Source organism: Sceloporus undulatus, chromosome 4 (assembly GCF_019175285.1).
Source record: "Sceloporus undulatus isolate JIND9_A2432 ecotype Alabama chromosome 4, SceUnd_v1.1, whole genome shotgun sequence".
Taxonomy (NCBI): Eukaryota; Metazoa; Chordata; class Lepidosauria; order Squamata; family Phrynosomatidae; genus Sceloporus; species Sceloporus undulatus.
In genome coordinates this window covers 205467208-205481786 of record NC_056525.1, presented here as the reverse complement: position 1 = coordinate 205481786, position 14579 = coordinate 205467208, and the positions used below count along the sequence as shown (strand labels likewise).

Here is a 14579-nt window from a genome sequence, read left to right as displayed (position 1 = left end):
TATCGTTCATCCTATATCTGTACCTTACATTTCTCCGTGTTGAATTTCATTTTGTTAGCTTTGGCCCAGCTTTCTAGTCTATTCAGGTCATTTTGAATTTTGATCCTGTCCTCTGGGGTATTAGCTATTCCTCCTAACTTACTGTCATCTGCAAATTTGGTAACCATGCCTCCAATACTGTTCAACGTGTTGCTATTGCTATAGATAACCTCCTAGGACAGCGATGGTGAACCTATGGCACGCAAGCCAGAGGTGGCACTCAGAGCCCTCTCTGTGGGCACATGTACCGTCGCCCCAGCACAGAGTATGCCAGGGTTTGTCACTAGAAAGCCAGAGTGACATGGCACTTTGCAATAAATAAGTGGGTTTTGGGTTGCAGTTTGGGCACTCGGCCTCTGAAAGGTTCACCATCACTGTCCTAGGACCTAGGTACACTCTTCTACAGGGCTGCTGTTCCACTTGGGTTGGTCAGGGCTGCCTCCCGTTGCACTCTGGGCTTTGTAGTCCGGCGTGGCCTCAGAGCTCCGTGGCTGAGCATTCTAAACGCCCCTTCCCTTAAACTGCAAGTCCCATGATGCAACGGGGGAGGGCAAAAGTGGAGTATACACAGCGGCACTACTCTAGAAGAGGGTCTTGCGGCAAGCTAGGCCCAATACATAATAGTAATAATAATAACCTGAGGGAGGCGGCGTTGGCGGTGTTTCCTTTTTTACCTCAGCGGCGCTAGGCCTCTTCCTCGTTCTCCTCCTCAGAGGAGGAGGAGGAGGAGGAGGAGGAGGAAGGCTAGGCCTAGGCCCCGCCTTCTCCACACCTGTTGCCGCCGGAGCGGGGCTACTGCTGCTGGGCTCGCCCTCCCTCCCTGCGGCTGCGCCTCCTCCTCCTCCTCCGCAGCAGCAACCACTGGGGCCTCGGCCTTGACGTCGTTTCCTTCCAACATGGCGAGGAGGAGAGGAGGCTCTCGCTAAATGGAGGCTTCGGCGAGCGGGCGACGGAGCTGAGCGCTCCGCATCCAGAGGCCCCGTCGAGCCCCGTCCTGTCGTTGCCGTTTCAAGCCGGCGATCAGTGCCCCCTCTCTCTCCCTCCCTCCCTCCTTCCCTCGCTCGCCCCCATGCATGAGGGGAAGAAGACCAAGAACATGTTCCTGACGCGGGCCCTGGAGAAGATCCTGGCCGACAAGGAGGTCAAGAAGGCGCACCACTCCCAGCTGCGCAAAGCCTGCGAGGTGGCCCTCGGTAAATGATGGCGGCGGTATAAGGAAGAAGGATGGGTAGAGGACAGGGATTGAGGCACCTGACGGAGGGAAGGGAGAGGCGGCTGTCAGGAGGCCTTGCGGGGGGAGGAAAGGGAGAAAGGGAGGGCCTCGGGGTCGGCGAAGGAAAGCACTATTCTTCCCCCGAGAAACAGCCCTGCTGTGACCCCACCTCCGCCCCCAAATGGACACAAGACTATTGTCCAAAACACACTGCAGAAACAATCCAGTTTGAGACCGACTTCGCCGCCCAAGGGAATCCTGGGAACTGTAGTTTCATTGTGGCCAATAAAGAGAAGGCTAAGTGCCTCACGAAACTACAGTCCCCAGGATTCCCTAGCATTGGGCCAGGGCAGCTAGAGAGGCCTCGAACTGGATTGTCTTCTGCAGTGTGGTTTTTCTGGACCTGCTTCACTGTCTCCCTCCCAACTGGAAACAAGGCTCTTCAGATATTCTCCACACAAGACTCTTTCCCTGGCCTTCTTTCCTCCTGTCCCCTCACTGCCCCCCCCCCCAATTGCAAGTGGGAGATGGAGCAATGGGGGCAGAAGGAAGGACAGAAGGGCTGGTCAAGGAAGGTTCGGCTGCCTCCACACTGCAGAAAGAATCCAGTTTGGTGCTGCTCTAACTATGGAATGTGAGGAAATGTACTAAATCAGGGACCAGGGCTCCGTGCTGAGGAAGTCTGAGAAATGTAGTTTGTTGTCTTCCATAGAGACTCCTGTATTTTGAATGTTGGGCTGGGATTCTAGGAGAGAAGGGCTCAAATCCCCATTCAGGCTGCCCCTGCTGCACTGCAGAAATAATCCAGTTTGAACCCGCTTGAACTGCCATGGTTCAGTGCTGTGCCATCCTGGGAATTGTAGTTTGCTGTGGCACCAGAGCTGTGTGGCTGAGAAGACTAAATGCCCCACAGAACTACCGTTCCTAGAATTCCACAGCATGGAGCTCTGGCTGTTGAAGTGGTGCCAAACGGGATTATTTCCGCAGTGTAGAGGCAGCCTTCAAAGTGTGTTGGGCTGCCTTTGACATGGCTTTCTTTCCCCGCCACCCCCTCTGGCCTCCACCAGTGACAAAACACACCCTGCATGAATAGGCAGAGGAGAAGGTGTGCAGGGAGGGGGAGCTGACCTGGAAGAACAAGGCCGGGAAGGAGAGGCGGAAGCCGGAGGAAGGGATGGAGGCAGCCTTTGAAACCGATGCTCTTCTTTGAATGGAGAGTCTGTTGTCTAGATAGAAGGAATGACAGCCAGGCCGCAGGGAGGATGCGGCGATGGTACAAGGCGTCTTTTATAGGACATCTGTGTGGATTAGGTTGAAAAAACACAAAGCAATAACAACAGTTAACAACAGAGGAGTGGGGTTTATATTATGTGTTGTGTGGTTATTTTAGGACAGAGCCAAAAGACAGTAAGGGGACAGGGTGATCAGATGTGTTCCTAATCCCAGAGGCAGACAAGGAACTGCCAAATGGAGGACACAACAAAATGAACGCTGACAAAAACATGTGTAAAAATGTAAATTCATGCTGCTTAGTCCTGCTCAAAACGGAGGACAAGTTGGAATTTCTCCTGGACTTATTTGTAAGGTGGGAACGTGGGACATGTCCTAGAAAAAGGAGAACAGAATGAAAGACAGTAAGGGAAAAGTGTGGCCGGATGTCCTCCTAACCGCAAAAAAAGGACAAGGCACCGCAAAAATGTAGGGCATTCAAGAAAAAATTGAGAACATTACAGAGTAAAAGCTAAAAGTATTTATAGAGATGTAAATGCATGCTTCTGAGTCCTGCTCAAAATGGAGGACATGTTGGAAGTCCTCCTGGACAGAAGTGAAAGCAAGGAAGTATCAGAAGAAAAATCAGTGCATTTGAGCTTTGGTGCTGGAGAAGAGTGCTGTGGATCCCATGGACAGCCAAAAAGACAAACACATGGGCCCTAGAAACAGACCAAACCTGAAATCTCCCTGGAAGTCAAGATGTCCAAGTTGAGCATGTCATACTTTGACAATGGAGTTTATCACATGGGAGGAATTTCTCTTAATTTCGAATGAAAAGAAAGTGGGGCCAGAACGCATTCATGTGAGTTCACTAGTTCATTGAATTTACGTGAATTCAAATTGCGTTTGAACCGACTTCCCATTGCCCGAAAATAGCTTGCCATTGCCTGAAATTGCGTGTGATCACCTCTCGTGAAATAACGTGAAACACCATGATTGCGCTCGGACAGACTTTCCATTGCCCGAAATTGCGTGTGGTAGTCTATCACACAGTAATGTTAAACCCCATGATTGCATTCAGATTGCCATTGGATTATACTTCCAGTTTCTCTTGTCTGATAACGTCCCACATCATGAAGAGGCAGGACTCACTGGAAAAGACAATAATACTAGGAAAGGTAGAGGGGCAGGAGGAAGAGAGGAAGGCCACTTGCTAGATGGATAGAATAAATCAGTGAGGTCACAGGCATGAATTTGCAGGCCTTGAGCAAAGCAGTGGAGAACAGGGAGTCTTGGAGTTGCCTCATCCACAAGGTTCCCATGTGTTGGGATCAACACAGGGGCAGCTAACAACAACTACAATCAAAGCGCTAAGTGTTCAGGTAGCATGTAATGCACTGTAATGTATTCCCTGTGCTAGACCTTTCTTATTACAAATTAACAACATGGAAGTAAAGAACATGTTATTACTAATAATTTCTCCACACATTTGGGGTGATATAGGTAGGGTTTTGCTATAGCATAATTTTGTGATTGCTCAGTATTGCTAATGTAATGGGTGTGTGTGTTTAAAGACAGTATTACATACCTGAAATCAACTCATTATCTAGTATTACCTTCATAATATGATGAGTCAGTGGAAGCCTTACATGTTTGGATCCGAAACTAGCCTACATTAAAGAAGGAACTGGATCAACCCCATCTGAGTGTGGATGTCTGTTTTATCACTCTTTTCATTGTCATATACTTTGAGATTTGCAATCCTTTTAAACATACTGTTATAATTAGTCTTATAGAATTGTGCAGTTAGAACAAAATAATCATTTTTATATTAAATAAATGTATGTTAGCTCATTTTCTTTCTGCAGTTTTTCTCATTTTCTTTTCTGTACTTAATTGTATTGTCTATGCACAACACTGACCAGCCTTATAGATGGGAGAATATTCTCTTTTTAAAATGCTGTTTACCTTCCTCCACCATTTTTGACACAATATGCTATTGTAGGCCCAGTGGGCCTTTTTAAAGTCACGCAGCTTTCCCCACTTTGATGCCTTCAGGTTGTTTTTGTCTCTTAATTCCCATCAGCCCCAAACAGCATGGCCAAAGGTCAAGTGTTTATGTGACTTGCATTATAAAATATCTGGTTGAGAGAGGCTGTCATAATGGAAATAAAGATGTTGATAAGTTTTGAAAACGACTTCAGTTTAACAGATTTTGTGTGTGTTTGTGTCGAGATCCAAAATTAGGCCTAACAGATTCATACGTTTAATCATCTTATAGATAAAAGTCTAGTCAGTACAGCCTGTGGTGAGAAGTGCTGGCAATTGCAGTCCAACAACATCTGGAAGGCCACTTGATTTCTCTTCTGATTACAAATACAGAGAAATTATTATTATATCAAGTTCTACTGAGAACTTGGGCCATTTCTGTACTCCAAAGTCTTGTTCTCTGGGTGGAACTGTTTCCATGTTCTGTTGCTATTTTTAAAAAATCTGACAGATGGACCAAGGCAGAGCTTAAGGAATAGAAATTATGAGTGAAAGTGGAAGTATAGTAATGGAATGATATGCTTGACACAAATTCACTAACGGCTTTTTTTTTATTTGTTATGTGCATTGAGGTCGTTTCCAACTTATGGTGGCCCAATGTGAACTTATGGAGTTTTATTAGCAGGATTTGTTTACAGGTGGTTTACCATTGCCTTCCTCTGAAGCTGAGAGCATGTGACTTGCCCCGGATCACTCAGTGGGTTGACATGGCTGAACTGGTCTTCAGAGTCGTAGTCCAGCACAGATCACAAATGGGGGTTATAATTGCATATAGAAACCTTTTAAGGTCTAGGTGAGCAGATACTTCCTCAAAGTATTGACAGTCATGGCAAAGAACAAAAAAGAACTAATTAATTTAAAATTTATTTATTTATCAGTGGACTGGGTGTGAATTTTTGCCATCATCTCTAGAACTGGATGACATAACTGTTTTGCTATTGGAATGCAAGAACTAAATCTCCAAATCCCCTGATTCATAATGAAATGAAGTCTGTCTTATTTACAGGTTAATTTGGCAGTTTAGAAGTACAGGTTTTTTGCTGTGGCTCATTGAGTAGGGTTGCAAAATAATTTTGTGGCATAGTATAAGGCCAGCACATTTCTCTGCAGCGTGTACAAGAGGGTAATCGCTTGGAAACCACTGTAATTTGTTTTCAGGAGCTTGCTTGGGAGGTGTTCCTAATGATCATACTCTGTATAGCTTTTGTCTGTAAAATTAATCTATCTGTTTTGTTTTTAATATAAAATATGTTTAAATTTGAAATATTCCTAGTTTATAAAATTGTCCCAATATACATTTTGTTTATATAATCATCCTACAATATGAAATATATTTACAAAGATCTTCCTGTTAATTGTATTTATAGACTTTGCTTTTGAGTGAATAGGCTTAGGGCTGATGTACTGTATGTGGAAATAAGTTAATACATAAGAATATGATAACATTATATTCTCAAACAAAACAATATTACTATTATTTATGCACAGTAGCATCACAAGGCGTGTAGGGTGTTTTCGAACTGTACTGGGTTACTCCCCTGAAGGAGGGGTGACACCCGCTGAGTGCCCCCCCACTTCCCTGACATGCGCTGTGGCATGCGTTGGAGGAAGAGGTACCAACTCCCCCCATCCCTGCCCTGCTTTACTTTAGAGTAAAGCCACATGGGACAGGGAGTTGGGAGCAGGTCCTTTTGGATTTGCCCCAAAGTCCCCAACCCAAAGCTCTGCATCCCCCCCTCACTGGGTGACACCCTGGTGCCAGACGCCCCTGCTTATGTCAGTGTATTCTGGTCCGGATATATTTTATTTGCTACATATTCATCAGTGTTAGTTTAAGCAAGTGTGTGCATGTAAACAAAAACTGAGAGCATGTTTAGTAAGTAATGTAAGTAAGATTAAAATCTAAAGGCACCAGATTCTGTCTAATTTTGGAAACTAAGGCCCGTTCCGCACGGGCGTAAAGTATGTCCCCAGGACGTACTAGGGTTAGGAAAGGGCGTGCTATACACACGTCCTTAACCCTAGTATGTCCTGGGGACGTACAAAATGGCCGCACCCATTCTACACGGGCGCTGCCATCTTGATGTATCGGACACCTTGCGGCGTCATTAGCGTGCTGCAAGAAGAAGCACCATTTTGGGGCTTCTTTTTTGCGGCGCCAAGGAGCCTCGCAGTTTGGCCGCTGGGGCTCCTTGCTGCTGCAAATGGTGGCGGCGGCAGACCGCCTGTTTTGGGCGGTCTGTAACGCGCCTAAGCATGGTCAGCCCTGGTTAGTACTTTAGTGAGAGAGCTCATCAAATAATACAAGATATTGTAGGCTATGTATTTCAGAGGATGGAGCTGGCAAAACAATCTCTTGAGTATCCCTTACCTAAGAAAACCCTATGAAATTCATGGGGTTGCTATAAGTCAACAGGTGACTTGATGGGACATGAATACACACGTCTTTTTTATAAGAAGGCTGAGGGAGTTCATTCTCAGTTTCTCCTTTATATGTAGACACACCTCAGTTAACTAAATACAGTGGACCCTTAATATCCACTGGGGTTTGGTTCTAGTCCCCTCCGTGGATACCAAAATCCATGGATGTTCAAGTCCCTTTAAAAACAGCAGCACAGTGAAATGTTGTCCCTGATATAAAATAGCAAAACCAAAAATGGATACTTGAATCCATGGATTAAAAAATCTGTGGATATGGAGGGCTGACTATATGTGTTCCTCAGCACAATTTCTTCAACAGAAAGTTTGATGCCAGAGATTTTATTCAAAACTAATAATAATAATAATAATTTATTGATCTCCCACCCCTTTGAGGTCAATTGGGGCGGCTAACATTATACATCAAAATTCCCTCCCCCCCCCTTAAAAATTATTATGTTCTCATGGAATTAAACAATCAGGACAGGTAAGTCTTGCATAAACAAACAACCACATTCTAAACTTTCTAATCACGTGAAAGCTTCCTTCAAAATACATCCAGGGATAATTTTTTCATCTGCCTCCACTTTTTGTATTACAGTGGGCCCTCTACTTTCGCTGGGGTTAGGGGCACAGGACCCCCATGAAAGTGGAAAAACCATAAATAAATAACCACTATCTTTTTTTTTACCTGAGAAAGGACCCCCTAGTAATCTAGGTCATCCGGTGCAACTCTGTGGTCAACAGCCACCAGAAATTGACCATAGAATTGCACTGGAGGGGGCCTATCAGTGCCTCAAGAACTGTTTTCTCCAGGAATCTCTAGGTCCTCTAACATAACTCTGTGGCCAACTTCCAGCAGAGTCATGCTGTAGGACCAAGAGATTCCTAGACATGTAATAATCAAATCCATGAATAATCAAATCTGCAGAAGTCAAAGCTGCAAATGTGTATGGCCGACAGTGTTTCCCTTTTATTGGACAAACTATTAATCTATGTTTTTTCTTTTTTCTTTTCTTTTTATCATGCCAGGGGTAGCTGATGAGGCAAGCTATTCTGCGTTCCCTTTTCTCCCTATTTTGCTGTTCATGCATACTCAGTAAGGGATTCTGGAGGCAGCTCCTAGGCCCCATACAGACAGGCCAAAATAAAGCTGCTTCGGGTCACTTCGGAGGTATGCTGTTTAAATAATGCACGCATCCTAAGTGGCCAGAAGCTACACCAAAGCTATGCTCCAGTCCTAAGGACTGGAGCACAGCTTTGACACAGCTTCTGGACTCTTAGGACACTTGCATCATTTAAACAGCATACCTCCGAAGTGACCCGAAGCAGCTTTATTTTGTCCTATCTGTATGGGGCCCTAGTTACCTTATCTGTTGCAGGCAGGCAGACACAGCTGCAGTAAGATGAGCTAAAATAGAATCCCTTCCCAGCTCAAGCTTTATTGCATTTTTACTGTAAACATGTTGCTGCAGTCCAGTACCAAAAGCCTGTATTGTTTTAGCCCTCCTTTATCAACCACACAATTGCCATATGTTTTTTTTTTTTAACTGACTGATTTACGTGTCTACCAACTGAGCAAGAGGTAGATTGTACTGTGTTCAGTGAAGCTGTTCTCTGGGATGTCGTCTTTTTCTCTTTCTGTTGGTGAAAATGTAAGGTAGTGCATTTTGAATTTGATTTACCTTATCTAATTACATGAGGCCTGCATTTATTCCATCCCCTCCCCCCCCCCCAGTTCTTCTTTTGTTTTGTTGAAAGTCATACAGTCTATGATAAGGAACTGTGCAAATACAGGAACTTGCCGCTTGTTGATGTCTCAATTTTCGACACCTTGCTCTTTGGATATTTGTAGATTACAGTACAAGCAAGTTCCATGAATTTGACAGGGGATCCATTTTTTGTCAGTTCCTTTTGCCTGTGAAGCTTGCCTAGGACCACTCACCCGGACATGGATGATCCCAAAGGCTTGCCTAAGGAAAACCCCTCCTCGAATTAATGGAACTTGTCTGTGTAATGTGCAAGTGTGGAAAGAATGGGTTTGTGATCGTTCTTCATATGGAGGCTCGCTTTGGACTGCTCACAAGCATGTGCACAGCTTGCAAAGTGAACTGAAAGGGGAAAAAGGTGCCAAACCAACGACAGAGACTTGGCACCCATTCTCTTTGCAAGCAGTGTACAATATGCAATATGCAACGAGTCCAAAGCAAGCCTCCTTAGTAGTTCAAATCGAGCACTGTTGGACCCTCCCACCCCCAAGCATTCAGTCTGTAGTGCTTCTGAGATGCAATCTATGTTCAGTCCATAGTGCTTCTGAGATTGTGGGCAGTGCTTCTTTAGTCTGCATTCAGTCCATGGTGTTTCTGAGATGCAATCTGTGTATAGTCATTCATGGTGCTTCTGAGATTGTGTGCAGTGCATCTCTTGCAGTATTACTATACTGTGCTACTGTGCAAGACATTAAAGATAACCATGTGTCTTTGTGTGTGTAGTGTGTTACATTAGCTTTTACATTCAAAAGTTATATATAATGTGCTATTTACATTTTGGGGGGGGGTCAAAATGCATTTTCAAGCTTAAAAAGACTGACTTCAGCTGATTTCTGACAGTGCTCTGGTCCCTAACCCATCAGATAAGTGTGGGTTTCCTGTAGCACAGCTAAAATATATCAAGCGGTTTTGTTGAGTAGTCTCCAATACTGCACTCTATCAGTGTCTTACAAATTATTACTCTATAAAATGAGCAAGTCATGTTAATTTGAATGTTTCTTTTCCTGCTTTTGACATCTTTGTACTGTTCAGTATTAACCTTTCTTTATTACATTTGACAACAAGTTCTATTTTGGTGTTTAGTCAAATTTATCCTGAACTCCAGCACAGAATTTTCCATTTCTTCTTTTTCTTTCTCAGTACTTGAAGCATAAACTAGTATTATGGTTACAGCATATATTGATGGGTTTTCTCTAAAGTCTTAATGATATTTTTTGTGCAATAACATCCAAAGTCCACACTACAGTGATACTTTTATTGGCCAACCAAAATACATGATGCAAGCTTTGAAAGCACCTCAGGCTTTCTCATCAGGCAAAAGTGTTAAAATCAAACAGGAGAAAGAAAAAAATGATGATCTTGGAGTCATAGGCCTACATTTTGTTAAAATGTTGTTATAATTGTTATCAGTTAAGATGGTACAGAGGGATATCCATGTAGGCAGAGGGAGATAAATGATTGTAAACTCCAGGAAATAAAATTTATAGTCTGTTAACAACCTGAAGAGAAACCTCTGTTGGGATCCATGTTGTCTCTGTCCTGTGCCAAGGCTACCCACCTCCTTTATTGGCAGAGAGCATTGGATTTATCAAGAAGTCTCTGTGTTGTTGCATTTCATAATCTTTTAGATGCTGTTTAGGTAAACCACACCAATTGTAGTTTCATTTAAATAAATATTTTACCTCTGTTGGAGATAAACCTCAAAGAGTTAAGTCCCTGTCCTTTACCTCCCTCTTTAGGATTGCCCTGTTGTGGCTAAAATGTAGTATCCTCTAATTCTGAAAGCCTACCAAGAGGTAGCCATGTTGGCCATGCATCAAAGTGCAGAAATTTGATTAGGTTAGACTTTGCATTATATCCTTTAACTGCTTTTGCTACATTTGCCCTCACTATTAATGCCATCCTGTTTCTTCTTATATTTTCATTACTTGAGGAAAACACTGTGTAATTAGCTGATTCAAAATAACCCATTCCTGTCCAGTTTAACTCGCTCACCCCAAGTATTGCAATGTTTTTATGTTCCATTTCCTGATTCATTATGTCTTGCCTTCCCTGATTCATGCTTCTCACATTCTGTATTCCTAGAATATGTGTTGTGCAGCTTTGGACTTTCACCTCTGAGCTTGTCAACAGCTGAACATCCTTTTAGCTTTAGTCCAGTTATATTATAGCCACTGCACTGCTTGTAGTTGTTGTCTACTGTATTCCAGTAGCTTGTTGAGTGTCGTCCAGCTGGACGTCTTCCACTATCTCTTGTTTCATTCTGGATTGTCTCATTATAGTGTTTTCATGGTAAAGGACACTTAAAAGGGGTTTACTGTGGCTCCTTGTGTGCAGCACTAACAAATGTTAGCTGTAGTGCCACTGCTGTTGTCTCTGAGACATAAGTCTCACTCCTCCACTACTGCTGCTGCCCAGTTGTTTGGCACAGTTTGTCTGGCTCCTCAGCAAAAGCCTTTCTGACACATGAGACACCATCAATTGCACTGCTACTGTCAGCATCACCTCTTGCCTTACAGGAGCACACAGTTCCACCAGCACAGAAAGGTAATGTCATGGCGAGTCTTTTAAATAATAGTGTAATAAAATGAAGGCATTGTCAGAGTAATGAAGTCAAAAAAAGTGTTAGAAGTTTTGCAGTTGTTCAAGATTTTACCATGTAAATAGAGCTTACAAAGGAAATTTTTCCCTACTTTGCTATAATGATTCATCTTGCCTTTCACTCCCTTTCTTTAGTTAATATCACAGTTTCAACAGCATATATTTCCTTCTGCCACAGTTTTCTTTGCCTTATTATCTTTTTACTTTTAAAGCTAGATTTCATGTTTCTTCTACTTCTGTATGCAAAATCACATGTATACACCCAAATGGGGGAGGGTTTAATACTGTTTGGGGAATGACTGGCACTAAAGGCCCCTTTCAGGGCAGCTGCGGGCAGCTTGGGGGCATGACATGCACATGGCACACACCCCTATGATGCCCTGAAGGCGCCCAGAGCAGATGCACATTCGCCTGCTTCCAGGCTTCTTGGGGCATGGGGGTAACATGTCACAAGCCCCCAACACACTGGGAAGTCACTGTGGGGTTACAGAAGAGCAGCTAAAGGCGAATTTTCCATGGCCGAAAAAGGAGTGATTGAAAATCACTCGTTTTTTGGTCAGTGCTGCATCAAATTGGGGCTGCAGCATGCAGCTGCCATGACCCCCATCCGTCTTCTGGTCTGGCAGCTTCACGCCACCCCATCCGGACCGTCTGTTTCGGCCCTTAGTCTGACAAATTATGTCTCATTGCACATTCTTCTTGAACACAGTTTCTTTTCTTGGCAAATGTATGCTAGGCAGTAATTCAGTGTAGTGAAATTTCTGGTCAACAAATATCTGAACAGGTACTAAAATCTGAGTATTTTAGTATTTAGTATTTTAATTTTAAAAAAAACAACAAGGTAATTCTTGAAATACACTTGACTGTAATTTTTGCTATACACTATCTCATTGTATAAAATAAATTCTAAAGCCAATCATAACATAAGAATATCCAGAGATATAAACTTAAAATATGCTTTCATATGTGTACAACAGTCCCTCTTACCAGGCCTCATGGAGCTTTTCAATTAGGAAAGCTGTGGCTCTGCCTCTCTTTAAAAATTCATACAAGATTTTGTTATCACAAAAGTGTACCCTTCAAAAACTTACATGGTTGAGTGCCTCTTGAATTTTGACAGTCCTTAAAAATTCTAGGGACTAATTTATATCTAATTTTATGATTATTGTACTGTTTTACCTTGTTTCTCACAAAACAAGATTTAGATATTTACAATTCAGATGTTTGTTTTGAATTCCAATTAGTGCATTCTTTGTACTAACTAGTACAAGGCTTAAAACCATCATTAGGTGATGATTTTGTTAACTAATGATTTTGCTAGACCTATTTTTAAAATCTTTTGGTGTTGTCTGAGTGTTTTGATACTGTTTTGTGGTTATCACCCAAATATTCATGATGTATCATTCCCCACATGTTTGTTCTGTGTCCACTTATTTTGGCTGAACTACATTTAGCCTTGACATCATTGACAGCCTCCTGATTCAGCATTTTTGGGGGGTTAACTGTAGAGCCCTTGCCCCAGAATTTCTTTGAAGATTTTGTAGAATGGATTTAACTATCTCAGCATTTAACTGTGGGGATTAGCTATTAACGGTATCATTGTTATATTTCTCTAATGTCTTAATATAGTCTCTTCCGTTTCTTAATTCTGAATCATTAAGTCTTTTTGATTGGCTTCTCATATAAGCATTCATTGTGGTCAACAGTATGGGAATTATGTAACTTTAGTATTTGATTTTCTAGCTATTGAAAACAATCATAATGATTCCTAAATCATCAGATATATAATTGGCAAATTAGATTATCTCCATTTAATGCTAAAAATGGGGTCCTGTGATTCTGTCTCTCTGTCTATGAAAATGTGTTTTCTTAATGGAAGAAAAAGTGCTGTAACTGTGTTTCTTTTAAATGTAACTATACAGTACATTTATAGTCTATTGAATTGTGAAACAATAAGCAATATAGTATCTTTGTAAAAGTTGTCAAGAGTAGAAATGAAATGGGAAGGGAGATGGAATCTAAGTTAATATGAAAGTATAAACTGTCATCACTTTCAAAAAGTCTTAATCTTGAATAAATGTTCATAACACTGCAGTCATGCACCCAAGTCCTGCAAATGTTTCCTTTGCGGTAAGCAGGGTAGATCAAATTAAAGAAAAATTAAACCAAGATTAATTCAAGAAGAATAATTTAAGTGTTCAGCCTGTGCCCTTAAGGCCATATGTAGCTTTTAACCTGATTTCATATGGCTTGCAGCTTAATTTTAAAGTCCTATGCAAAGGAAAGAGGAATTTGTCCTTTCTTGCTGGCCGAAGAAGAAGAAGAGAGAGGTAGAAATGGTTGATGCAGAGATAAAGGGATTAGTTTAGCTGTCTTTGGCTGTGATCTCCTTCCCTGCTCATTTCAGGCCTATGACAGATTGTCCAACATAAAAAAGATTCCATACTCAGGACTCCAATGACTTCCAGTGGATCTGATACATATTTCCTTAAAGATATATTCTGGAATGAAACATACATGGTAAAAGGCTTGCAATGAAATGGAGACTTTATACTACTACTACTACTGACATCACTGGCTATACATCCTATATGCCTTATGCACTGCTGAATATATACTGGCTTTCATACACATGTAAGGATACTAAGCAAGATGATTAACATAAAGCCAAGCATCCTAATCCTGGGAGAAAACAAATATATTTAATTGTCATGTCTTTTGAATGTTCTGCCTGAGCAGAAAACTGATAACAAGAGGATTGCCTTGTACTCGGTTACTTGAGCAAGCAATTTTATATAGGGTCCATGTGAGTTTCTCAAATTTCCATAAAGGTCAGGGAGCTATGTGATCTGAAATCATTGGATCCAGTCTGTGTTCTCTATGAAGTTAATATTTAACACAGAGTTCATTGTGTTAAAAATAAAAACTTAATAATTTGAATAAATCCTTGTTATATAGCCTCTGTTCTGATTACAGATGTTCATTGCTATACATACATCACTATTGTCATCCTATTTACTTTCTGTTCATTCTGCTTTACACTGGAATGTACATTTCGTATTTGTAAATATGTGTGTGAAAATACTGTGTATGTTTTAAAAAGTATCATTAGCTAGAATCCTATTGGCAACATATGTTGGTGTAAGTTATGCAACAGATAACAGACTCCTCCCTCCATAACTGTTAACCTCTGGCCTGTGAGGGATTGACTAGGCAGGCCCAGCTCCATCAGGGCTAACCTGAAGAAAGAGACTCCTCCCTCCATAACTGCCATCCTT

The 14579-nt window shown here is 42.0% G+C and overlaps 1 protein-coding gene across 4 annotated transcripts in view; it reads left to right on the top strand.

Annotated features, from left to right (window-relative positions):
* The first annotated feature begins 922 nt into the window (after positions 1-922).
* The window catches only part of ARFGEF1 (ADP ribosylation factor guanine nucleotide exchange factor 1), an 85795-nt gene continuing 72138 nt past the window's right edge, over positions 923-14579 (top strand). For 3 of the 4 annotated variants that reach the window (XM_042465209.1, XM_042465207.1, XM_042465205.1), the window contains exon 1: positions 923-1232. In XM_042465209.1, the coding sequence (XP_042321143.1) occupies positions 1109-1232 (124 nt within the window). In that variant the 5' untranslated portion in view covers positions 923-1108. The remainder of the gene's footprint in view (positions 1233-14579) is intronic. The other variant, XM_042465206.1, reaches the window with a different exon arrangement.